The sequence below is a fragment of the Primulina huaijiensis genome, chromosome 16, assembly GCF_012295235.1.
Source record: "Primulina huaijiensis isolate GDHJ02 chromosome 16, ASM1229523v2, whole genome shotgun sequence".
In the NCBI taxonomy this organism is placed as follows: Eukaryota; Viridiplantae; Streptophyta; class Magnoliopsida; order Lamiales; family Gesneriaceae; genus Primulina; species Primulina huaijiensis.
This window is the reverse complement of record NC_133321.1, coordinates 19,025,557-19,050,531: the sequence shown is the minus strand read 5'-3', so window position 1 is coordinate 19,050,531 and position 24,975 is coordinate 19,025,557. Positions and strand designations below refer to the sequence as shown.

The following is a 24,975-nucleotide window of genomic DNA, read 5'->3' as shown; positions in this document are numbered from 1 at the left end:
AACTAATCACAGCACACCACGTGTCATGCTGCCACTTACCTCAAGATTTCATCGGATGAGATTTGGCTCCGATAAATTTAATCCCGGATTATATAATACACATATCCTACCACTCATCTCTTTCAACCTTCAACTCCCAACATTGTTAAAGAGAAAATTTTCAAAAATGGCAGCAGAAATGGCCTTGGTAAAGCCCATTTCAAAATTCAGCACCACCATACCAAGAATTGGGAATCCAAGACTTCCAAACATTAGGTTCGACACGATAAAAATGTCATCTTCGACCACTTCCCCCCCTTCAAATGCGGCCACAAAGAAGAAAAGCGGGAAGCAAACCGAGATAAAGGAGTCCCTTCTGACCCCAAGATTCTACACCACAGATTTCGATGAAATGGAGCAGCTTTTCAACACCGAAATCAACAAGAATCTGAACATGGACGAGTTTGAGGCTTTGCTGCAGGAGTTCAAGACTGATTTTAACCAGACACATTTTGTGAGGAATAAGGAGTTTAAGGAAGCTGCTGATAAGATACAGGGACCATTGAGGCAAATATTTGTGGAGTTCTTGGAGAGGTCTTGCACTGCTGAGTTCTCTGGCTTTCTTCTATATAAGGAACTTGGAAGGAGGCTCAAGGTACAGGGCTTAGCTTCTCGCTTTCTTTTATTTATCCTTAGTCTGTTTTCTGAATTCCTGTGAAGAATTTTGGTTGTTGGTTTGTGGGATTCTGTGTTTTCTAGTTTGCTTGTTTTTGCTGAATGTGAGGCATGTACACATACATTAATTCGCAGCAGTAACGCTTAAGAATTCGTTTGAGCTCCACTTATGTTCTTGTTACTTGTGTAGAAAACCAATCCTATTGTAGCTGAGATTTTCTCTCTAATGTCAAGGGATGAAGCCCGGCATGCGGGGTATGTTATAACTTTTAGATTCATTAATGCAATCTAGTCTAATCCGTTTGATGTTACAATTTTGGATTTTCTCGAACAGGTTTTTAAACAAAGGTCTGTCTGACTTCAATTTGGCTTTGGACTTGGGATTCCTAACTAAAGCCAGAAAATACACCTTTTTCAAGCCTAAGTTCATTTTCTATGCTACCTATTTGTCTGAAAAGATTGGATACTGGAGATACATTACTATATATAGACATCTAAAGGAAAACCCCGAGTACCAGTGCTACCCGATATTCAAGTACTTTGAGAACTGGTGCCAGGATGAGAATCGTCACGGCGATTTCTTCTCTGCACTGATGAAGGCACAACCTCAGTTCCTCAATGACTGGAAGGCAAAGTTGTGGTCACGTTTCTTCTGTCTTTCGGTATAGTTGCGATTTCAATTATGTCTACTTTTAGTCGTTTCTTGAAGCCTTTCAGTGTAGGTATGTAATTCTCGTTGCTTGTAATGTTACAGGTCTATGTGACGATGTATCTCAATGACTGCCAAAGAACAGATTTCTATGAGGGCATTGGACTCAACACTAAAGAATTCGATATGCATGTGATCATTGAGGTGACTGTTCCATCTAAATAATTGTTATCGTTCCACATTCAAGGGGGTAGACCGTAGATAAACTAAATTTGATCTTATTTATTGTCGTTGTTTTCTTGGCAAATATCGACCTCTGCGCTCAAAAGGTTAGATAGATTCAATTTTGTTTTAATTAGAGTTAAAACTGACTAGGCAAGTATCGGTCTCCATGTTGAACAGGTTTTCATGTCGAAAAGGGTGGACAAATGATTTGGCATACTTACGTTTGATGGCTCTCACAAACATTTTTTTAACATCGAACTCTGACTCTTTGCGCAGACAAACCGTACGACTGCCAGGATTTTCCCGGCTGTATTGGACGTTGAGAATCCAGAATTCAAGAGGAAGTTAGACCGGATAGTGGAGATCAACGAGCAAATACTGGCTATAGGCGAGGGCGATGATATTCCATTAGTGAAGAACTTGAAGAGGATTCCCCTTGTTGCTGCTCTGGCTTCCGAGCTGCTCGCTGCTTATCTGATGAAACCTGTTGAATCTGGTTCAGTGGACTTGGCAGAATTTGAACCGCAGCTTGTTTACTAGTTTCTTTTTCCGATGGAGTCCGAAACTCAGTTGCACTTTGTTGAGAAATTATTTCATTTTCGTAGTACAAACAAGTTTGTCAGATCGAGACAACATTTCCTCGGCAGTTTCGCTGAAATTTTACTTACACCGAGTGCGCTTGATTTCAACTATTGTACCAATATATTGCTTAATTAAGTAGTAATATTGCAGGAAATTGAAGTCCTCCCCACTTTGTTACTGAGACATGCACAACCACAATTAGCAATCAAATACAGCATGTTAGAATTGAAAGTAACAAAAGGAAAGTCTAAATTTCAATGACATCTCCTTATCGAATGATAGATTTTTTTATCATTTATATTTAGATATCATTTAGTTAGCTTGATTGGATTAATAATCATTTTTTATTACATCTGTAATTATTAATTATTAGTTTATCCATATATTAATTATTTACATTCATTATTTGTCATTACTTATTTTATCATTATTACCCAAATCAAACATTTCAATATTCATATAATTTTGTAGAGTAAAATTTATGTTGGTGTACAAACTATTGATAAATTGACAAATTGTTACATGAACTATTATAAATGAAATTATTATATAAACTATTTATAAATTAGCTAATTGGTACATTATCAAGCTAAAAAATGGTTTTTATCCTTATTGTTTTTAAATCCAATTACTATCAATAAATTCAATTACACACATATTTTTATTTTAAAGATTATATAATTTATTTTATTGATTAATTTATTTTAAAATAATTTTATAATAAATAATTATCAATTCGAATATACCACTACTTTTTTTTTAATCATATTGATAAAAAAAATATATCCGTGAACAGAGTCCGAATGTACTGTTTTAGGATGATCGAAGCATTGTATTGAATTCTAGACGTAAATCGGAAATTAGTAAAAAAATTGGCAAAAACTTGTGTGAGATGGTCTCACGGATCGTATTTGTGAGACGGATCTCTTATTTGGGTCATCCATGAAAAAATATTACTTTTTATGCTAAGAGTATTACTTTTTATTGTGAATATGAGTAGGGTTGACCCGTCTCACGGATTAAAATCCGTGAGACGGTCTCACGGATTAAAATCCGTGAGACGGTCTCACATGAGACCCACTCAAAAAAATTCATACGTTGTCTAATCGGTGCTTCGGTCGCCACCCGTCATTGATTTTTTCTTAAAAAATTTGTCATTTCATTATCTATAACTTTCGTGTTGAACAATTTCATGAATTCAACAGCTTCGATCGTTTGAAAACAATTTCTTCGGGATTCACATGATGTAACAAACTAACAAATATGGTTTGTTAAAGTGTGGGATCTGAGTAGAAATTATAACCCATTATTGGACCCAACCGAATCCGGTTAGAAAAATAAAAAATCCAAATAAATCAGATCTGACTCGGTTCTTTCGTACCCGACCCATTTTCATCTACTCTCCCTGGTCTGTCTTTAAAGAAAACTCACTACAAGAAACAAAAAACCCCTAAAGGCAATCCCAACGGAGAGAGCTCCTAGTGCATAAATCAGTAGCAGAAGAGGGTAAGAAGGAAAGATGAGCAGCATAGGCACAGGATACGATCTTTCGGTGACTACTTTCTCGCCCGACGGCCGCGTTTTCCAGATCGAGTACGCTGCCAAAGCGGTTGACAACAGCGGCACCGTCGTTGCCATCAGATGCAAAGACGGGGTGGTTATGGTATGTGCGAGCAAGTTTCAAGCTTGATTATTTTTGGTGGTGTTCGGAGCTTTTGTTTCGTTACTCGGATTTTTGCTAAAAAAATTATTATGACAGGGAGTGGAAAAGCTGATTGCTTCGAAGATGATGTTGCCAGGGTCTAATCGAAGGATCCATGCAGTTCACCGCCACTCTGGCATGGTATCCGTTCATCACTCTTACTTTCTTATGAAATGCTTGTTCGTTTTTTATTTTTGGGGGGCATTTCGGATTCAATCCTATATGTGGTAATTTGGGTTACTTTGATTGTGCATCATTATGATTAGAATTACGGGGTACAATCAACCTTAGTTCAAATTTCTAGAACAGATAGAGAGAAGGATTGACAGCACTATATGGTATTACAAATTACTGGAATTGGAAAAAATTGGTCACAAGCTCGGTAAAGTTGTAAAACTAAGCTAATAGGTGGATTGAGGGTTTTGACCTATGGTATTGAAACAATTTTCATGACTTGGTAAGTTTAAAAACAGTAACTTTTCGAAGTCTCTCTCCAATATTTGGTATTAGAACTCACATATTCATATTTACATACATATGTATCCATATACATATTTAATTTTAGCAGATTTGTGGAAACTATTTTAATTTATCTACTATTCATTCTAAGTTCTTATTGTGTCTTTGTTAATGCACCTTCCATTTCCAGGCTGTTGCTGGACTAGCTGCAGATGGCAGGCAAATTGTAACACGGGCAAAATCTGAAGCAGCTAATTATGAGAGGTTTGCTTTTACGTGTCTTGCTTGATTATCTTCGTCCTTCTCGCGCTCAAAATATGACAGGGACTCGGCGAGAGTATTTAACTTTTATGCCTGCATGTCACTGCACAGCTAATCTCACCCCATACTCCCCCCTTCTTTACTCCTCTGTGAGCATTCTTACTAAGTCCAAAATATCCATATCCATGTTCCTCGTCAACCTGGGGAGACTAGAACTGATCATGCTTCAGTTTTGATGCGGAACAATACATATGGGATTAGGAATTTGATCTAGGGCATCAGAAGAATTGGATTTTTGAAATGTTCTCTTGGTTGGGTCTCGGTGACAGTATTTAACTTTTATGCCTGCACGTCATTACTCAGCTATTTTCACCCCATACCCCCCCCCCCCCCCCCCCCCCCCCCCCCCCCCCCNGAGCATTCTTATATTTCCAAAATATCCACGTCCATGTTCCTCGTCAACCTGGGGAGACTAGAACTGATCATGCTTTAGTTTTGACGCGGAACAATACATACATATGGATTAGGAATTTGATCTAGGGCGTCAGAAGAATTGGATTTTTCAAATGTTCTCTTGGTCGGGCCTCCATAGATATTGGATAATCCGAAACATTCGTCAGGAGTTGAGCGGTCAGGACTGGGGATGGGGAGCAAATGAAATCTTTGGCCCATGTTTGGCTTTGAAAAACCAATGTATGAAAATATTATTTACTGGTTAATCTAGTTGAAGGGTAACAAACTTCATTGAAATGAAGGAACTTAAACAATATAAATCAGCCATGAACGCCTTCTAGCAATTGGAGCTTAAACAATATAAATCAGCCATGAACGCCTTCTAGCAATTGGAGCTTGTACTGGTTATCTTGATCTAATTAAGAATGTAAAATTATGCATGACATATCACAAAGGGCTGCAGCTTGCTAAAGGCCGACATGAACCATATAATATACTATCATTGAACAACTCTTCCAGTGCTCTAGCAGTTTGTTGCTATTGTTACCTGGTGAATTTCAGAAAATTTTTGGATTTTCCGATGATTTATCAAGTCGCAGCAGTTCATGACTACTTTTTACTGCAGTATAAATGTCTGTTGTGCTGGCATTGAATTCATTGGGCATCTTTTTTACGTTATTATATGCCTTCTATTTTCAGTGTGTATGGTGAACAAATTCCTGTGAAAGAACTTGCAGAACGTGTTGCTAGTTATGTGCATTTGTGCACACTCTATTGGTGGCTCAGGTTTGTTTTTGCATCTCCTTTCACACGCGTCATTTCCATTGGTCTGTTTTCTGCACGTGAACCCAATAACTGAATTTTGTAGGCCCTTTGGATGTGGAGTAATTTTGGGGGGTTATGATAGGGATGGACCGCAGCTGTACTTGGTTGAACCGTCTGGAGTTTCCTATGTTAGTTTTTTCTTGCATCAATAGCAAATTATGGTTATATCATTCAATGATCTAGTCTTATAATTTTATACTTATGTTATTAGTGTCATGTTCTTTTGACTATTAATTTTAATGGATAATATGTATCTTCGTGTTAAATTTGTAATATTTTGGTTCTTTATGTATCTTTCTATCATTTGCATAATCTCTTTGATGCAGAGATATTTCGGTGCTGCAATTGGAAAGGGCAGGCAGGCTGCAAAAACGTGAGCAATATATTTTACATCCTAGATATAGAACTTGAAAAGTAAAAAAGAACAAAGTATAGTTGGAGCCTCCTAATCTGAAGATATTTAGTTGTAAAATGGGCCTTTACATTCTTTTTTCCCCCTGTATTTGTTTGGTTATTATAATGTGAGTCATGAGTTTCTTTATGAGGTAAATGAGTCTGGCTTTGTTTGAATTCTAGGGTTGAAGCCTCCTTGGTTGATGTTTTTTCTTTTTCCTTTTTATAATCCACCACCAAAATAACCTGTACTCTTTCTTTCATGAAAACACACTTATTCTTTTGCCAAGACATCTTTTTGTTATTTAACATTTCTTTTTATACAGTGATATTTGATAGTTGAAACTTCTGAGCTACCATGTTGTGTTCACAGGGAGATTGAAAAATTAAAGCTTTCAGAAATGACATGTCGGCAAGCCATTATTGAGGTGGCCAAGATGTGAGTTATAACTTCTAATTTATGTTTGGAATTTACATATAATTATTTATTTTGTGTGTAATTTTATCCTGGCTATTAACCTGGTTATGATCGGTTTTGTTGTCTATGTAATACCTAAATACCTGTCAAATGGATGCACATTTGGTTCACTATAAAAAATCATTGCATATCACGAACTCAAGTATTAAGTTCTCATATGGCTCGACGCATCCACTGCCTACCATAAAATAATGTTATCACTTCTTTTTACGCAAACAAATGTGTTTTGAATTTCTCCCAACATTTTGAATGCTTTCTAGTGATAAATAATCTTCATTTTTGTGTTTTATGATCGCCACTTCAAAAATGTGTAAAAAATTTTTGGGATCTTGTAGTGTGGAAATGTATTAATTTTATCATCTTAGTGTCGCTCTTATTTACATACGCATTTAGTTTATGTCAAGACTCATTTCATTGGGATGTCTCAATTTTGATAATGACTTCAAGTTTTCTATTTAGCAATTCGAGCATCTTTACGGTACTGCCAAGTAATTTACAACCATTTATTTTTTTCCCTTTTTTTTTGAGCCATAGAAAGTGTCACTTTTTAGTTTGAGACTGGTAGCGTGTGCAAAATAATATTGTTTTTCTATTTTCTTCATATTTGTCTCTATCACTTATAAGGTCCCATCTTTCATATTTTGATGTGCTGCCATTTTCATAAGCAGTATTTACGGAGTACATGATGAAGCAAAGGACAAAGCATTTGAGTTGGAAATGAGCTGGGTCTGTGACGAGTCAAACCGCCTGCATCAAAAGGTGAACATTGAACGTATTAAGATCTTGGATGTACTGATCCATTGTGCTGCCGCTTGTATTTGATTGATGTCATTTGTTGTCTTAAAGACACTTCTGGCCATAATGTTAATTTTCTAGATATTTCATCAGCGTCAGCGAAGTGAATGAAATCCAAATTAGGAACTCTAAGACGAAAGTAACTGGATGCTCCGCTAAAATGTTGTTAAGTATTAATCTTTAAAGCTCCAGCAGTTCAGCCTCCACATATGGATTTGGTTGGTTGATGGGAGGATCAGTCAAAATAATTCCAGAAACTATATTTTAGGATCCAAAATTGAATGGAAACTTTTTGTATTTTGGATGCCTATTGTTAGAAATATGCATTAGAGGGAGTTTGTGGCTGGACTGGTTCTAAGGACTCTCTTGAATTGGAAAAATCCAGTTGAGGGGCAAGGGGGCAATCGACTCCTCTTAGATTATTTTGTTCTTAAATTTTGCCTGTAATTTTTATAAAACTGCAAAATACTGCCACTAAAATCCTTTGAATTGCGAGCTCCCTTCTCCTGTCTCGCTCCCCTCTCCTAGATCCCTGGATTGACATCCCTACCTGTCCTCAAATGACCTCATTATGGATAATATTTAGAATGTTTCTCATTTCACTCTGCTGTTTTTCCTCGGCATTTCTCACCCCTCCTCCCCCTCTATGACTCGAGGTATCAGTTCTTTGATGTTTATATGTCTGGGCTTTGAACTGAATTCTTCATTGCTATGTGAATTGGTGAATAATATTCCTTCGTCTTTTTGGTTAATCAGGTTCCAGATAACCTATTAGAAGAAGCCAAGGCAGCAGCCAAAGCGGCACTTGAGGAAATGGATGCTGACTAGGTCTCTTAAAATAGTCTTTTCTTGTTCTTGGCCATTAAAAATCTTCATAAACTTGAATTTGGAACCTTTGATCATTGTTCTTGCATTTCAGAGATGAATTTATACTTGAGGTCCCATTTTCAAATTTAACAAACCAATTCATTGTCACGTGAATTTGATTAATATGATACCTGATACATGTTATATTTGCTTTAGTGTATGAAATGAGTTGCAGTTGAAAAAAGAAGTATATCTTTATAATTATAAAATGACTTGCTAAATTATTAATGAAATGACACGCCTAGTGAAAAATCCCAAGACAGAAGCTCTGTATCGAAGAAGGTATATTCAGCAGCTTCTCTGTTATACTATACAAGAATATACCTCCACATTTAAGTTGCAATCTGTTTATTCTTTGTGGATTAATTGATTTCTTTTATATATAGGTACTTAATTTGAGTCATTTCAAATGTGTGTTTATTTTGAGTTAAAAATTTATCTGGAATACTTTCTCAAAATCCAAATCCTTCAATTCGGATCTCTTGGATTCGAATAGACTAAACCGAATTACCTATGAAGCTTGAAAGCAAGAGCATTTTATTTCTTTAAATCATTTAAATTATGATTCAAATTTCTATCTTAACAATTCACGATGAAACAACTATCAAATTTCTATCTTAACAACTCACGATGAAACAATTATCAGTGGTTGTATTTGTCCATCTACACTTTGCTCTCCACATACATTATTAACAACTGATAACGTAAAAATCATGTTTAATTAATCAATTGACAATTAGGCGAATGGTTTTCTAATTCAACGGATAAATTGTCATAAAATCCTAGTTCTTTTTTTTCTTTTTTGGATCTTCGAGGCCATGTTTTACGCATTGCCAATGATTACCAATACAAATATATTACTCTCACCATTCTTCTTCTTGGGTTGGGCCTTGGGTCTTGCCTGGACTTTGTTGCTTATTTGATCTAACTACTATTCACCCGATTGAGATTTGAATTCAAAACCATTCTTGTCACATATAAAAATATCCTTGGCGAATTTGCTACTATTGAAAATTTAAAAAAACATGGATTTTTTTCAAAAACAAATTATAGATTTTCTAAACGAATTGTTATCTACAAACAATATTAATATCTCTTGACACACAATATGTACATATACATTAAGGTTTAATAAAGTCTAGGTATGTTCGGACTACTTTGAAATCATCTCTCGTCCTAAAATTAAATACTAAACCACATATTTTTAATAACAGATATCGCTTTTTTGCACCCTTGTGTCAAAAAAAAACTTGGATATTAAATATTAACGTATTATTCAATTTATGTCAAATATTTTTTTATATAAAAAATAAAATTTTTGTTAACGATAAAAGCAAAAAAAAAAATTCGTACGATTTAGGTGAATATTAAAATATAAAAATAAGAACAATAAACATTTAAAAATAAAACTCATAGGTCAAATCAAATTCCCAAGATCTACATTGTAACGTTATAGCATAAAAGAGTGTTGGTTGATGTATTAATTTGGAGCGTCCCTGTATTCAACATTTCCGTCTCAAAATCGCGGCCACTCTCTGATTCACTTGTGGTGCATGTTCAAATCCACTCGTCAATTATTTGCAGGAGGGCTGGATCGCACTCAAATCTATTTGCGGTCTTTTGCGTTGTGCATATCTTATCTGTAATTTCGGAGAAAGCGAAAGCCGAGAAAAACGAGCACCGACCCACATTTGTACATCGCATCCCCTCTACGCCCGCTTGCTTCGTAGGTCATGTTCTTCACATGGGTTTCTATGCTTCTTGATGGTACCTTTTGTTAAGTGATTTTGGGATAGATTGGATTTTATCTCAAATTGAGCAATTGTGATTCCCGGACATATTTCTGAAGAGGTTTTCTTGTCTTTTCTTGAAATGATTGTATTTTGTTTATGTTTTTTTTTTGGGTAACGTGTAAGAGATTATACCATTATGGTGGGTTCTCGAGTTGTCCACTCGTAGGGTTTATGCTTTGCTTCATTTGATTCTGATCCGTGAAGTTTGGCCCTTTCAATGCTCCATTTTTGTTTGTAAAGTACTTTACTTTCTTGTTAGGCTAACATGTCTGAATTTCATGTTATTATTTTCTTTTGTAGAAATATCAGATTTGTTTTACTATTATTGTATTACCTATTCACCTGACTAAAAAAAATCAAAAGTTTGTCTTAAGTTTTGGTTGAAAAGGGCGCAATTGGTGGTACCTACGAGGTGATATGCAACGTCTTGATTCTAAAGCCAAATTCTTTTATGATGGTTTGACATTATATTTTTTAGAATCACCCCTCTCAGTTCTTGTGTTTCTTTGCTTTTAGGTCTTGAGTTACTGTATTTTGATTTTTACGGGAAGATGGGTAAACATTTTTCCATCGCATATGGCAGATACCTTTCTTCGATTGATTTGCTCGTCTTCATCATACGCTAATCTATTTTTGTGAGCTTTCTTTGCCACTGGGGTGCTGATGCTGTTGATATGCAGGATCCTGCCTTGTGTCCCGATTATCTTTCTGGAAACTTTTAACGCACAATAGTTCTGCTGAGGGACCTTTATCTTTCCACAAAAGTTAAGAGTGAACTTTTTGCTCTTACACAGCCTGCTATGGTAATGTTACCCTCCTTTTCTTATGGATATAGAATGTCTTATAAAAGAATATATTGAGGTAAAAAAGATACTGAATTCGAAACTATTTACTTTGTGTTTGTTTTGCAAGGAGTTGCAGATATTTAAAATTTATGCAAGTTGGTTAAATAAATAAATTCATATCAGTAACGCTTTACACCCCTGTGTCACATTTCAAGAATAAAAAAGAGAGTATTTATGTCTTTCTTATTGTACAGTGGATTTTACATTTAGAGAGAAACTCCATAATTGTTGTGTTTACATTGTTTAGGCAACTAATGAGAATTTTCCCCCAAACGTCATTAAACAACTTGCAAAAGAATTGAAGAACCTTGATGAAACTCCCCCAGAAGGAATTAAAGTAGGTGTGAATGATGATAACTTTTCAGTTATCTTCGCTGACATTGAGGGCCCTGGTACGTTTCTTTGCCATGATCCTCTTGCACTTCAGAAAGACATTTCCTTTTTGTGACTATGCGTATTCTTGCAGCTGGGACTCCATATGAAAATGGAGTTTTTCGAATGAAGTTGATTTTGTCTCATGATTTCCCACAATCCCCTCCAAAAGGTTTGTCTTCGTTTATGCTGAATACACCTTCCATTATTATCAGTCACGGATCAAAAGACATACTTTATATGCTACCATTTTGATTTATTTTATATTCTCTCTTGGTTTTACATTCCAGGCTACTTTCTGACCAATATTTTTCATCCAAATATTGCAACTAATGGTGAAATATGTGTGAATGCTCTTAAGAGAGACTGGAACCCAAATCTTGGTTTACGTCATGTTTTAATAGTAAGTTCAGTCAATTCGGTGATTCCTCATAGAGTGTGTGTTTTGCCACTTTAGAGATTTTTTTTAATCAATATTTAGTACATTTCAGGACAATTTTATTTTCCTATCGCATTCTCTCTTTTTTTGATAGGTTATCAGATGCTTATTGATTGAGCCATTTCCAGAATCAGCTCTAAATGATCAGGCTGGCAAGATGCTGCTCGAGAATTATGACGAGTATGCTAAACATGCTAGGTAAGTTGTGCCACCCTGTTGCTAAACTGCCTTAGTTATTTAAAGACTTGTATTTTTATTATGAACTATGCATCTGGTTGTACTGTGCTCTCATGATAATGGAATGAGAAGTCTAAGTTTAGATTTGCCAAGTAAAATTTTACTCGAGGACTCTCTTTTAAGGAAGAAGCCTAGAAAAAGTAGAGCATTTCCTTTCCTTTGATGTGTATGAAAGCGACGAAACTCTGTCAAAATTTGAAAAATCTGTTGAAGAATCACAGGATGATTGATACAAGGATCAGTTTCTTTTGGGGGTAATTTGCCTACTTCAAGTTAAAAACTTTCAAAAATTAAAACTACAGAGTCCCCATGCAGTCTTTCATTTTCTTTTCATTTACCGGTTTGCAATTAATAGAAGGATTCAAAATAATTAACATATGTGAGATTTTCTATTCACCGTGTAATGTGGATTTGTGTGGAAAAACAAGACTCGGATGTTTCGTAAGCGAGAAATCCTCTTGCTGTCATCCTTAAAATAACACTACTCTAACCTTATTGAAGCTTATACTTCATGCATAGAGTTGTCTGCCTGGGGGGAATCTTTCACAATCACCTCAGGCAAGATTCTCCCCAACGAACTCCTCTAGCGGCTATTCACAAGCACCTTAGGCAAGAATCTGCAAAATGAACTCCTCTAGCGGCTGAAAATGATTAGCTTAGATTGCGTGAAGAATTCATTTTGGGCTATTCACAAGCACCTTAGGCAAGATTCTGCAAAATGAACTCCTCTAGCGGCTAATCTGTGGCCATATTTGTTTTATGAAAATGATTAAATTAGATTGCGTGAAGAATTCATTTTGTGAATTTGTAGATGCTTTCACTTTTTCCACAATACAATTTGGGAGGGTTGTTAATTGTTACAGTTTTGATTATTGCACATCTTGTATGATATTCGTTTCCTTATCCGACTTCTCTAAAATCAACAGAGTTTACACGGAAATTCATGCTCTCAAGCCGAAGCCGAAGTTCAAAACTGGAACTATATCTGAGTCCACCACTATAAACATAGACCAAACAAATCCTTCAGTAAAGAGTGTCGACCCCAAGAATGCTACATCATTTGCTGCACCTCCTTCACCACTGGCCCCAAAACCTGGAAACAGTCAAGATCAGCAATCAGTTGCTCTAACTTCATCGAGTGAGACAGGAGTTAGTGGGTCAGCTACATCGACACAAAAGAGAGAATCTGGGCTGACTAAAGTTCCTGCAGACAAAAAGAAGATGGATGCTAGAAAGAAAAGCCTGAAGAGATTATAAAGATTCAATGGATCAACCATGTTACATTTATGTTATCTTTTTAAATGGACGTGAGGGAATCATTGCATGATTTGCTTTTTTCACGTCAGTTTGAAGTTGGAACTTCGGAATGTTGCACTCTTGCTTTTCCTGTGCAATATGATATTCCTTTTCAACCGATTTGTTTGTTTCTGCTAATAGTGGAGGACGTTTCTTGGCGCCGTGCCAATCAATTTGGCTTGTGGTGGAACAGTTGGTTTAGTGGAACGAAAGTTGCAGATTTGAGTCGTCCCGAGCCAACTTCCAACTAAAAATCACATCTTGAAATTCTTGTTCAGGGTATATTCCTTTTTGTATTGTGCGTGGCATGGGCATTTGAACAAATATATATTTTAGGAAAATTCGTCCCTCAGGCAGAATCCAGCTGTCATGTTTGGCCGAGCATGTGAGGTCTATAGTAGACCCCATATAAGAAGGCAACGACTAGACCGATAGAATATTTTCATTAAAGCCAAGCAAATTGAACCGAATTAAAAATCGATTAATTAAGTGGATATTTTGATTAATTTGAATTATAAAAAAATTTACAAATTTAATACAAAATTGAATTCAAAAAACTTTTTTTTAAAAAAAATATATTATCAATTCCAATTTTGTGATTTTCCGATTCTATGGCCCGAGTTCAATTTTATAATCTTCCAACTTCCAAGTAAAAAAATTTAATAAAATTAAAATTTATTTTTTAAAAATTAATATATCCAATTTACAGATATTCATGAAAATCACCAAAACTAAATCGAATAAATCATTTTTTAGCTATATAAGTTAAGAGAGTGTTATTTCAGCTTAGACGGATCTCTTGTAACACCTGTGAAAAAGCAAAGAGACAACCATCTCTACTAATAATTAATCGAGTTCTTGTTGAAAAACACCCTCTCCATCACAATTATATAGTCCATTTTGTTTTTTCACATAGATTAAAAGTGATATTGGAAAACAAATTATACAACCCTAATTTAATGATATATGGAAAACAAATTAAATACAATTATATAATAGGATATACTATAAAATTTTGAAGACAAAAACTTGTGTGAGACGGTCTCACGGATCGTATTTTGTGAGACGGATCTCTTATTTGGGTCATCCATGAATAAGTATTACTTTTTATGTTAATAGTATTATATTTTATTGAGAATATCGGTAGGGTTAACCCATCTCACAGATAAAGATTCGTAAGATCATTTTACAAGAGACCTACTCAATCTTGAAAATAGACTAAATATTTGGGACGGATGAAAAGAAGAAACATGAACAGAGTAAATAAATATATAAAATTGCCTCACCCAACGAGTCTCTTGGGTCGCTGCTACTGCACATGCTGGTCAAATGAAAAAATTATACACCAACTGCAATTTCTTAATAAGCTCAACAAAGTACTTTGAATATTTCCATAGAAGTTAGATACCATCACAACAAGCCATCAATCTTTTCAAAAAATTCAAAACCGAAAAAAGAAATGATGAAAAAGGGAAACTAGCAACTGATAACACCAGTTCCACCCTATGTTCATCCTTCTCTCCCAAGATGAATTTTTGTCCGATTTCGTGTTCACAATTTCATGTAATTTTTGGAGGTAGGAACGTTACTTGGCCATCATAACCTTGACAAACTCTTCGTAGTTAATCTGTCCGTCCCCATCAACATCCGCCTCCCGAATCATCTCATCCACTTCTTCGTCAGTCAGCTTCTCGCCAAGATTTGTCATTACGTGGCGAAGCTCAGCAGCAGAGATGAAACCATTTTGATCTTTGTCAAAGACACGGAAAGCCTCTTTCAATTCCTCCTCGGAATCTGTGTCCTTCATCTTCCTCGCCATGAGATTCAAGAACTCAGGAAAGTCAATAGTCCCATTACCATCAGCATCCACCTCGTTGATCATATCCTGGAGCTCAGCTTCGGTTGGATTCTGTCCCAAAGATCTCATCACGGTACCGAGCTCCTTGGTTGTAATGCAACCTGCAAATAGTTTTGACTATTTAGGTAACTGAAAGGAGTAAGAAATACGGGGAACCAACATAACTGTACTTTCAATGAAAACACATCCAAAGAGATGGTGGTGATCATTCAGTCACTTCACATCTATTGAAACCAAAAACGTAATTGAAACAGATGGCCAAGAAATCAAACACAAATTATTACATAAAGTACATAGATGTAGAAAAGCCACAAGCCAACCATCTAGGCTCAAGGATCAGTGAGACCTACTCCTTGGGACGTCTTAACTGCGAAACCCTAACTTAAGTAAACCTTAAGGCTCAACATGTTTTTCAAGGCACTCCTTATATATTTAGATAAAAAAATATCAAATACAGAATAATAGACATTTATTTTCACTAATAATTAATGAGTTCCCCCTTATGGTAACCATACATCTTATTGTGGGTTAAGTTTCAAATAACTATGTATAGCACAATATTTAATGGATGTGGCGATTATGAGTAAATATTACTAGTACAAGTTGGGACTCTCGGCAACATGCTACCACATCATCATCCAGGAATAGATCGAAAAATCCACATGAATATACAACTTCAAAATGATGAAATAGATACAACTGACAGAATGAGTTCCAAATACAAAGTGATTGTCATGAAATTAAGACAAGTACTCAAGATTCCTTTTGATCGAGTGTGTACGCCAGTGCATGTTAGGCTTTTCCAAGTTTGTGTTGAGGCAACCTCGATGACAAGTACAAGAATTAAAATGGTTTTGAGGTTTTATTGTAGTACCCGATTGTGATCGTTTAGGACACCAAAAGAAAACCAATAAACTGAAATTGGGACATATGTCAACATTACATATGATCGTATCACTTATGCTAACATGCTCCACATTCATGGAAGAAATATGTAATTGCCGCTTTGCCACAGATAATGTGTTTCTTTCTTTCTTTTCAACCCAAATCGGCAATTTGAGTTGTAAAAAGAAGTTACTCGGCAGCACGTGTATCAAAGATGGCATTTACTTCTTTTAAAGAACTTACCGAAAACTAGAATTGTATTCAGTTGAAGGGATCACTAAATGTAGGCACATCCTTGTACATCAAATTCGCACTTGTTTGTTACAATCCTAACCCAAGTTTGGCTTACTGCGACCTAAAGTGGTATTTACATGTTTTATAGCCTTATAAAGACCAAATTACATGATTATGGAGAACATGAGAAACTTGCTAAATTCTTCCAATCTAGTGTATGTTTCATTTCCTCCCCGGACCCCATACATCTCCAAATTTGTAGAGTCGAAGTAGCATGAAATCGTACGATTATTTAATGAGAATTTAGTTCCTATCGTAACTTTTCCAGTCTCTTTTAACTATCTTTGATGAGCAACAAACTACCAAGACTACTTCTTGACAGCCTAACTCCAAAAGATGGCCATAGTGACCGCAACCATGTTTTCAGATCAGGAATAATATAATTCAAAACAAAATTAGAAAACCAGATCTTCCATAGAAACAAATCCCACAAAAAAAAAACCCGAATCCACAAAAAATCCCATCTTTTTAACATAAAGATGAGTATATGCAATAGATTTCTCAATATCAAAATGAAAAGAAGAATGATCGAACCATCTCCATCCTTGTCAAAAAGGCTGAAGGCCTCCTTGAACTCAGAGATCTGGTCATCCGACAACTGATCCGCCATTTCTTCAACTCAAAATTTTCTTGGATTCTGGTATCCTTTGTTGCTTTGTGGGCTTTTCTGAATTGAAGAAATGAATGAAAAGAGCGATGAGATGGGGCCTCTGGTTTACCAGTGATCAGCGTTATATATATCAGAGATAAATTTAGTACATTAAAACAAGATCCGCTAATTTTCTTGTTAATTTTTTTGGAAATAACAATGATATCCCGTTGTGTCCGGGCGTCATTGGCTCGGGCTTTCTGTTGCTACGATCTTCCCGCTTTGCCCTTCTTCCATTTCTCAAAATAAATTTACAACTTTTTCTTTAAAAAAAACAAAAATAATTAACTTTCTTGAAAATATTCTTTTTAAAAAACTGATTTGATCCATGCATCGTTCTTCTTATATAGATTATCTAATTTTTTCAAAAATAATCCTCGAACCACAAAAATCGATGATTCTCAAAACAATTAGAAAAACAACAAATTATATTCATTAAAATAAACAATTCCATAAAAAACTTAATTACTATATAAAAATATTGTATATATACACACAACATGTGCTTTTGAAATATCGATACTATAGTTGGTTAGCATAATCGCTCGATAGAAATCATAAATAAATCTTATAATTTTTCGTAAAGCCAAAATACAATACATTAATATATGTATGAAGCGAGATGTTATATAATATAAAAAGTTCAATGAAATCGTTTACTTAATAAATTTTACGAAGCTAATATCCGATCCGATCTGAATTATGAAAAACTATTAATTTTTTATTGTATATATAAAATAGATCGAGCTGTGTCACATGAGATTACTCGTTATCTAATTACAAGTTTGAATGAGTAGTCCAAGTTTTCTGTTCCAATATGGTGCCAATATATGTGTCCGAATTTGTAAAATTGAGACTAATATTTTTTAAAATAATGTTTTGTGTATGATTTTAAAAAGCAGGAGCACACATATATTATGATTAGGAAGGGAACTATATAAATCCCACAATATATTATTTTTAAAATTTAAAAATCTAATGTTTATCCGATATTGATATACTAACAAAATAATATTTCACGTCGCCCCACAATTTTTGCTTTATTTCATTTCAACCAAATAAAGGAACCAGATCAACTGCACCCAGTGTTGCGAGAATCATGCAAAAATAGAGATCCACGGCAAAAAGATATCTTGGATTGATGAAGAAATGGCGAATCCCAGAAGGACATCTTATTCAAATCAACTCCCAATCTCTGAGCCAATCCCCCAATTCCAATCCCAGACCCCACAAACAGCTACGACCCTTTTGACCTCACTCAAATTCTTCCTGAAGAAACCCCATGCGTTCCCTTTTCTCCTCTCCATTTTCCTTCTCCTCACATGGGTTTCTCTCAGAATCCAGCACCATTCCGCCAGTTCTTTACACCAATCTTCGTATGCGGGAAATGGGGTGATTGTGAATGAGAAAAATGGAGGTTATTTTAAGGATTCTGGTGCCAATATTGTGAAGTTCTCTTCTTTTTCTTCTATTGTTATGAAGGATAAGCGTGGATGGTTGATTAACCCTCTTTCGCTTGCATCAGACGCTGCTGTTCCAGGTTTTCTCCAGCTCATCTATGTGTTTTCTTTCTCCTTTTTGTCTTTAAAAGCTACATTTTTTACGCACCTCGGTTTGTTTTCCCAACTCACTTATTCATTGGGCCAACTGAATAAGACGAAAACGCTATGAAGGTGCGGCCACTAGGAATACTAATGAGACTTTATTCATAAAAACTACACATTAAATTTGGTCGTGGTTGTGCCACTCTGTTTCATGCCATGGCTTTAAGATCAGATATTGTACATTTTTCGTAGATGTATGTCAAACATTTGCACCATGTTCAGTCCATTTTTGGTTTTTTTAATTTTTTTTTGAAGTCAATGTTTTGGAAAAATGATATTTTGAGCGTGATTCTTTTCGGAAAAATGGTACATTTAGATTCAAATTTTGAGGAAAAAATTTCATATAAGATTTTGTCCAATGAGTATTATTAAATTATTTTTGAAGTGATGTTTGTGTGGATAATCGTTACATTCGAATTATTTTAGAATATTATGTTAATAATAGTATAATGTTTGTGGAAATTAATGAGAAGTTGAATTTAAAGTAATATTTATGCTTGGAGATACGTATTTTGAAGAATGATAATGAAATTGAGATGGTAATATTGGTTTTATTTTGAGAGAGAATATTTTGCCAAAAATAAACCAAACACTGTGTTACTTTCTCTGTTTCGAGAACTAAGATATTTGCAACTGGAAACAAAACTAAGAATATGATGTTAGAATTTGTTCGAATTGCATTTGCAATTTGCAAAATTGAAAAGACTTGGCCGTTGAAGTCAAAGTGGTTTCGAGCATTATCTAGTAATTTCATAAGGACATGGCCATTGGAAACTAAAGTGCCGTCTGCAGGTTTTTTGTTAATAATTTTAAAAATGTTTATTCTCTGTTTTTTTTAAATTTTGAATAATCAAAACAATGTGTTCGTTGGCATGTAATTTTGAGAAGAGATGCATCCATTCATTGTGGCTTTTGGAGATGACTTCTCGGGCCTATAAACAGTGTATGAATTGTGAGTTTAAAAACACAATCGTCACAATTTATTTGCAATCTCTGTTATTCCAACTCAATGCTCATCTCTAAGATCCAAAATATTTTCTATTGTTACTTGTAGAAAATATTGCAAAGGCTCGTCATATCCGAAAAACTATCTGTCTTACTCCTTGAGTAACATTGAGAGGGGAGAAATATATTTTTTAGGAAACCGTATTCATACTTGTTTCAACTCTTCCATAATTTGATTCTTTGGTTTGTCATTTCTCCGAGATCACCCTTTCCAAATTATTTTGCCAACATATGATTGGTTCCTTTCAACAATCTGGTTTTTGCCCTTTGGATTTTTTGGTCGAAGAATGTTTCAGGTGAATGGCAAGAGACAAGTTAAGAATTAGACATTTTTCCCCACTGGTATGACATTTTTTTTAAATTACTCAAATAAACGCGAGTGTGGATCATATTATATAGAGTATATGGTAAGCGAAGACATTCCATTTCCGCTTCTCTGTGGTATCAAAATGAAAAAATGTTAAAGCATATGAAACATTGTTCATGACATCAAGATTTCAAGTATAACACTATATATAAATGTTGTAAGATGTGCCTCATTTTTTGAAAAAGAAGCGGTTATCGTCCTAAATATATCTTATCGTATTTCTCAATCTGCGGGGGATATTTTCTTATTAAAATATCTAATAGAGCCCATGCTAAATTTTATAATATTTGCTGTTGTGTTTGTCGCTGGATCGAAAAATTGATGCCTATGGGTGTTGGTAATACTGTCTTTCCCTCAAGTGGTATATCTTAATAATTATATAACAATGGGTTGTTAGTATGCAGGGGGAGCGCTTTCTTGTGTTTCGGTTCATTTAGGTGAGATCCGACCTGGAGCTATGAGGGGAAACCATAGGCACCATACTTGTAATGAGACATTTGTAATATGGGGAGCTAAGACGGTGTTCAGGGTATGCTTCCTTTCTCTCCTTTTAGCAATACCCACAGGCAATATTTTGATAAGATTCACAGAGAGCCATAGCAATTTCGTATACTTTATAAACTTCAATCAGTGATCAAGTAGACTGATAAAAGATCATCAAATGAGAAGCAATATAATTCAAAAGGAACCTTGTCGTATGTGTCTCTCCCAAAAATTAAGGAGAGGGAATAGTTGACTAAAGAAAACAGTGGTAGGAATTCTATTTTTTTTCCTTGTACAAGGCGTTATTTATGTTTTCTAAGTTTAATTGGTTGCATGAGTATCACAGAGGATAAGTATGAAAGATTTATGTGGCACTTTTTCTGTTTTTATCAAAATTTCTGCTTTTCTGGATGTAATAAATAGTTTTTATTTATGCAAGGGGAGACTATCTCATTATTTGAGGTGATTGTCATTTCTTGGGTCATTGTATTTGTGTAGAAAGTACTGTTGGTGATGGACCAAATGTTAGTTGATGTCTGTCGCCTTAAAACGTTCTTTGTACAAATGGAGTATAAGTTTGCATTAGCACAATGTGCACAAACGATTTCTGCTCATCCTGATCCCTTCTCTGTTTAAAATATATCATCTCACCACATTTAGTTCTAGATCAGTTGATGTAAGCAAGGGCTATTTGAATTTTTAATCATTTTAAATAGAATTAGTATAAGATCTTTTTATACTTCAATTTGGAGAGATGTATATGATTCCCAACATGGAAGTTGTGAATGAGATGATGGCCTTACAAGATTATCGTTAGTTGTAAGTAAATTATGATATATCTAGATCAGAGTTCAAATTTCTTCTACTTAATTTGTTTTAGATTTGTGAGAGGCATTGCTTCCCATAGTTATTAAAAACTGAGAGGCATGCTCCCTGGCATTGAGCAGAACGGTTTCTGAAAGCATGAGCCTAATATTTGTTTTAATTGTCGATCGGTAGTTTATAGAACACATTTTACATGTTATGCAATTAAATTTTCTGCATATATCTAGATTCTAGAACATATGCCTCGGTATTGTTTCGACTAGGTGCACACCGTGCATTGCGCCGAAGACGTATGTTAAAAAACCATATTTCTTCCTATCTTGCTGTAGAATAAATTAAGTTGAAAAAAATGTTAGCGTTCAATTTATCCTCTTATTTCTTGCCCACGTGTTTGTAACTCCATGAAACTTATTCAAACCATGCAGCTGGAAAACAATGCAGTCGCAAGAGGATACTCGGAGGTGACCATTGATGCAAATGAAGTTGCTGTTGCCGCGAGTCCTACTGGCACTGCACATGCTTTGGTGAACATAGACACTACACAATCCACATTCTTCTTGGGATGCCAGGATGATGTTATAAATTATAATAGCTCTGCTTCTGATTTCAATGTTTGGCAAGATCTATAGCGTTTTACCTCATTTTATGTTAGCCAATGTGTATATGGAGTCGTTTCTTCTGTGAACGATTCAGAACGACCCAACATGGTAGACCGGACAATGATCTGATATATATAGAAGGCATAGTGGTCTGTCGACACATATCTTTTTTGTTTGGTAAGGTTGTTAATATATTTACGGATTCAGAACTTATAATTGGAAAAAAACATAGATGTTGCACCCTTGTGTTTGCATCATTATTGTTATAAAAATTACTGCAGATTGTCTGCACTCCATGTTTTATCAATTGGATTTCATCTCTTTCTTTATATTATTAGATGAAAAAAAACACCCTCAATGGTTTCTTTTAAATCTTAATATTAATATTTTCTGAATTTCATTACTATTTTTCAATATCACCAAAAGTGTTTTTAAAAATATAAACGAGAGAAAACTTACAAGTAAGAAGAGTGTGTTTTAAACAAAATCAGATAATGATATCTATCGATCTCAACAATCACTTGAGACAGAAAAAAGTTCGAAACCTCAGCAACTCGTAAATATTAAAAAAATATTTATAATTTTAGAAATATATATAAAATAATAAAGATTAAAAATTTCATTTACACTGTTAATTATTATTAGCAAAGATTAACATACTGTACTATGGCTGATGATCAGCTTGTGACAAGAATATTGCATCTGCATTTTCATCATTGCAATACAAGCAAGGATGTTGCTTATAAAAATGCTGCATCCTCAGAGTATTTCTTGCCAGCAATACAATTTGCCTGTTGCTTAAAGGGCTCAAATTCTCCTTCAGCACCATTTGTATAGCATGGCTAAAAGCCCCATAACCCATTCTTCCATTTTCAGTGATCTCCACATCTGCGGACGTCTCATTCGCTTGACAACCGCTAAGCAAAATCCCTTCGTCTGGCTTCAATGGCTTAGCCATGAAATCGTGCTCGTGAGGAGGCGTACGAAATGGGAGACTTGCATCGGGTCCAAACAATTCCATCAAGTGTGTGGCGATGTCTGAGGTGCTTATGTTTGTTAGAGATGTTAGGTGTTCGATTATTGATTGGACCGGTATCGTTTTTGGCTTGTGGGAGTTGCCAGAAACGTCCAATGAGCCAAATTTGTCCTCCTTGTGGATGCTAGAGGGGCCGATTTGTTCGGTTTCTTTGTCAATGAGTCCCCCACTGTGGCAGGAGTCTGAGAGGAAGGTGAACGTTGCTCGTTCTGGTACATGGTTGACCAGCTCCCGGAAGTCTGCACCTGCAAAAGGACCAAAAATTCTTGATCAGGATTGGTGGTTCATTATGTAGCACTTGATTTTGTTCAATTCTGATTCACTTACTGGTAACAAGATTAAAATCACTGGGGACGATCGCTTCTTCTTTCTTGGATGAAAAGTGTGGTTTGATTAGTGTTCCATGACCGGAAAAGTGGAAGAACAAGACATCGCCTGGTTTAGCTTGGCCAATCATTTTTTCAAGTGCTTTCTTGATGTTGGCACCTGTGGGCATGATCGAGCCACCAGGCTTATCGATTAAAAGAGCAACCCTAACTGGGTCGAACCCGAAACGGTCGACGAGTACCTCGTGCATGGCCAAAACATCATTGTGGCATCCACGCAACTCATATGGGGTGTTAGGATAGTTACACCCCACAAGAAGAGCCATTTTCTGAGCCTTTTCCACCATGTTCAAGCAGATTTATGGCAATCTTGGTTTCAACTTGGTTGTTGTGAAAGTCCTTTTGGGCGTTTTTTAAGCTTTGAATTGTCAAGCTTGACATTTTATATAAAAAGGAGTGTACTCTTCTTGCAAGGAAGAACATACATTTTTCCTTGCACAATTCAGTTTCCTTTTGGGTACGCATATTGAATGATGTCTCTTCAGTCCTTGCTTTCAAGTAATCTTCTTGCTTGAGTACCAACGATCACACAAGTTTTTTTGGAACTTTCACGTCTCCTCCTCCAGTAAGTCGGTATTCTAAATTTATATAATTGGTTAAAGGCTTATTGTATTTTTGATAAACAAGATTGTATTTGCGATTCCGTAAGTAACTCAGTGAGTGCTTCATTGTGATAAACAGCGTTGTGTACCTCTTTAAATTACACTTAAGTTATCCCCCAACAATTTAATATACGAAAACATATGGTATTATAGGATGATTCTGTTGAACAATGAAGCAATGAAAAACGTGCCAACTTCTTTAAGTCATATCACATTACCTTAGTGTCCAAGGAACATAAAAAGGATTAGCTTGGGATCAATAGGCGATATCGAATTCAGTTCCTTTACGACATAAATTGGGATCAATCGGCGATATCGAATTCGGTTCCTTTATGGCATAAAATACCTAAGGTATCATGTAAATTCGTCAAATAAAGATAAGTATCAATTCTCCCATAAGGAAAAAAAAATGATATATTCAATGTCTGACCATTATTAAATCGTAGGGGGACGAGCAAAATGGAGGTAGTACAACTCATTCCTATCAAAAGTTAAAGACTTGTTATATGTATCACGGTTCGTGTAGCCTAGTGATAGATAAAAGTTACGGGCAAGTAAAACCACCTTCAACAACTCAACTAACATGGACAGCTTTAACGTAACACCATATGAACCAGGTAAACTTAATGAATTATTTAAGTTCCAAACATACAGACTTCAATCAAGTACAGCTGAGAGTCAGACATTTCGAGGTTACATCATATTGATCATGGTGTCTTAGCCGGGTGGCCAGTTCATTTGACGCCCCCCAATTAGGTGGATGTGAAGGTGATAAACAGATTGACCTGCAAAACAATGTCAAATTCAATATTACCGATGGCTAGACCATTGAATGAACAGAAAAGCAATAAACCAATCATACATCCGTTCGGGCCATCGTTGATCACAAGCCTGAATCCATCATCAAGCCCTTCTTGTTTAGCAACAAGCTTTGCAGTGTATAGAAGTCGGCCAAGAATCTCACAATGCTTCTCCTCAGCCTATGGAACATATAAGCCAAAACAGTATCAAACACGAGAAACAAGCCACAATATTAAAGCCTCAAAAGGGCCAATTT

At 35.4% G+C, this 24,975-nt stretch overlaps 7 protein-coding genes across 13 annotated transcripts in view; 4 read left to right on the top strand and 3 right to left on the bottom strand.

The window, feature by feature from the left end:
- Positions 1-97: 97 nt before the first annotated feature.
- LOC140961471 (magnesium-protoporphyrin IX monomethyl ester [oxidative] cyclase, chloroplastic) lies at positions 98-2,287 on the top strand. Its single transcript, XM_073420011.1, has 5 exons — positions 98-634; positions 845-909; positions 989-1,316; positions 1,409-1,507; positions 1,805-2,287. Exons 1-5 carry the CDS (start codon positions 167-169, stop codon positions 2,066-2,068), a joined length of 1,224 nt encoding a protein of 407 aa, XP_073276112.1. The 5' UTR covers positions 98-166; the 3' UTR covers positions 2,069-2,287.
- A 1,224-nt stretch (positions 2,288-3,511) lies between these two features.
- Positions 3,512-8,498, top strand: LOC140961307 (proteasome subunit alpha type-3). Its single transcript, XM_073419749.1, has 9 exons — positions 3,512-3,773; positions 3,870-3,953; positions 4,462-4,535; positions 5,685-5,771; positions 5,854-5,938; positions 6,137-6,183; positions 6,577-6,642; positions 7,350-7,440; positions 8,233-8,498. The coding sequence occupies exons 1-9, from the start codon at positions 3,630-3,632 to the stop codon at positions 8,302-8,304; spliced, it is 750 nt and encodes a 249-aa protein (XP_073275850.1). The 5' UTR covers positions 3,512-3,629; the 3' UTR covers positions 8,305-8,498.
- A 1,296-nt stretch (positions 8,499-9,794) lies between these two features.
- LOC140961977 (ubiquitin-conjugating enzyme E2 22-like) lies at positions 9,795-13,445 on the top strand. 7 transcript variants are annotated; one of them, XM_073420792.1, is made up of 8 exons: positions 9,801-10,073; positions 10,260-10,339; positions 10,817-10,939; positions 11,229-11,373; positions 11,448-11,525; positions 11,644-11,756; positions 11,887-11,990; positions 12,956-13,445. In XM_073420792.1, exons 3-8 carry the CDS (start codon positions 10,937-10,939, stop codon positions 13,284-13,286), a joined length of 774 nt encoding a protein of 257 aa, XP_073276893.1. In that variant the 5' UTR covers positions 9,801-10,073; positions 10,260-10,339; positions 10,817-10,936; the 3' UTR covers positions 13,287-13,445. The 7 variants fall into 7 exon arrangements, with proteins under 7 accessions (XP_073276888.1, XP_073276893.1, XP_073276892.1 ...); XM_073420791.1 differs by having other exon boundaries at positions 10,260-10,548; XM_073420787.1 differs by lacking the exon at positions 10,260-10,339 and having other exon boundaries at positions 9,795-10,073.
- Positions 13,446-14,652: 1,207 nt separating this feature from the next.
- Positions 14,653-17,131, bottom strand: LOC140961308 (calmodulin-7-like). Its single transcript, XM_073419750.1, has 2 exons — positions 16,897-17,131; positions 14,653-15,284 (listed from the first exon to the last, which is right to left on the bottom strand). Exons 1-2 carry the CDS (start codon positions 16,970-16,972, stop codon positions 14,911-14,913), a joined length of 450 nt encoding a protein of 149 aa, XP_073275851.1. The 5' UTR covers positions 16,973-17,131; the 3' UTR covers positions 14,653-14,910.
- Positions 17,132-18,055: 924 nt separating this feature from the next.
- LOC140961960 (uncharacterized) lies at positions 18,056-22,144 on the top strand. Its single transcript, XM_073420761.1, has 3 exons — positions 18,056-18,551; positions 20,392-20,516; positions 21,721-22,144. The coding sequence occupies exons 1-3, from the start codon at positions 18,161-18,163 to the stop codon at positions 21,922-21,924; spliced, it is 720 nt and encodes a 239-aa protein (XP_073276862.1). The 5' UTR covers positions 18,056-18,160; the 3' UTR covers positions 21,925-22,144.
- Positions 22,145-22,490: 346 nt separating this feature from the next.
- On the bottom strand, positions 22,491-23,944 carry LOC140961703 (metacaspase-9). The gene is made up of 2 exons (XM_073420366.1): positions 23,258-23,944; positions 22,491-23,175 (listed from the first exon to the last, which is right to left on the bottom strand). The coding sequence occupies exons 1-2, from the start codon at positions 23,601-23,603 to the stop codon at positions 22,559-22,561; spliced, it is 963 nt and encodes a 320-aa protein (XP_073276467.1). The 5' UTR covers positions 23,604-23,944; the 3' UTR covers positions 22,491-22,558.
- Positions 23,945-24,518: 574 nt separating this feature from the next.
- The window catches only part of LOC140961113 (adenylylsulfatase HINT1-like), a 2,637-nt gene continuing 2,180 nt past the window's right edge, over positions 24,519-24,975 (bottom strand). Inside the window, exons 3-4 of the mRNA XM_073419417.1 lie at positions 24,781-24,898; positions 24,519-24,703 (exon numbers count right to left, since the gene is read on the bottom strand). Of these exons, the coding sequence (XP_073275518.1) occupies positions 24,636-24,703; positions 24,781-24,898 (186 nt within the window). The 3' untranslated portion in view covers positions 24,519-24,635. The remainder of the gene's footprint in view (positions 24,704-24,780; positions 24,899-24,975) is intronic.

What these genes read in the sequence shown, in the direction of transcription:
- LOC140961471 (XM_073420011.1), top strand. Translation starts at nt 167, where the DNA reads ATGGCAGCAGAAATGGCCTTGGTAAAGCCCATTTCAAAATTCAGCACC. An exon ending in AACTTGGAAGGAGGCTCAAG is followed by an intron (nt 635 to 844) that starts GTACAGGGCTTA and finishes TTACTTGTGTAG; the next exon opens with AAAACCAATCCTATTGTAGC. An exon ending in GATGAAGCCCGGCATGCGGG is followed by an intron (nt 910 to 988) that starts GTATGTTATAAC and finishes TTTCTCGAACAG; the next exon opens with GTTTTTAAACAAAGGTCTGT.
- LOC140961307 (XM_073419749.1), top strand. Translation starts at nt 3,630, where the DNA reads ATGAGCAGCATAGGCACAGGATACGATCTTTCGGTGACTACTTTCTCG. An exon ending in GGCAGGCAGGCTGCAAAAAC is followed by an intron (nt 6,184 to 6,576) that starts GTGAGCAATATA and finishes TTGTGTTCACAG; the next exon opens with GGAGATTGAAAAATTAAAGC. An exon ending in CAAACCGCCTGCATCAAAAG is followed by an intron (nt 7,441 to 8,232) that starts GTGAACATTGAA and finishes TTGGTTAATCAG; the next exon opens with GTTCCAGATAACCTATTAGA.
- LOC140961977 (XM_073420787.1), top strand. An exon ending in CGCTGACATTGAGGGCCCTG is followed by an intron (nt 11,374 to 11,447) that starts GTACGTTTCTTT and finishes GTATTCTTGCAG; the next exon opens with CTGGGACTCCATATGAAAAT. An exon ending in GAGTATGCTAAACATGCTAG is followed by an intron (nt 11,991 to 12,955) that starts GTAAGTTGTGCC and finishes TAAAATCAACAG; the next exon opens with AGTTTACACGGAAATTCATG.
- LOC140961308 (XM_073419750.1), bottom strand. Translation starts at nt 16,972, where the DNA reads ATGGCGGATCAGTTGTCGGATGACCAGATCTCTGAGTTCAAGGAGGCC. An exon ending in TTTTGACAAGGATGGAGATG is followed by an intron (nt 15,285 to 16,896) that starts GTTCGATCATTC and finishes AACTATTTGCAG; the next exon opens with GTTGCATTACAACCAAGGAG.
- LOC140961960 (XM_073420761.1), top strand. Translation starts at nt 18,161, where the DNA reads ATGGCGAATCCCAGAAGGACATCTTATTCAAATCAACTCCCAATCTCT. An exon ending in ATCAGACGCTGCTGTTCCAG is followed by an intron (nt 18,552 to 20,391) that starts GTTTTCTCCAGC and finishes GTTAGTATGCAG; the next exon opens with GGGGAGCGCTTTCTTGTGTT. An exon ending in GAGCTAAGACGGTGTTCAGG is followed by an intron (nt 20,517 to 21,720) that starts GTATGCTTCCTT and finishes CAAACCATGCAG; the next exon opens with CTGGAAAACAATGCAGTCGC.
- LOC140961703 (XM_073420366.1), bottom strand. Translation starts at nt 23,603, where the DNA reads ATGGTGGAAAAGGCTCAGAAAATGGCTCTTCTTGTGGGGTGTAACTAT. An exon ending in TGATTTTAATCTTGTTACCA is followed by an intron (nt 23,176 to 23,257) that starts GTAAGTGAATCA and finishes GTCCTTTTGCAG; the next exon opens with GTGCAGACTTCCGGGAGCTG.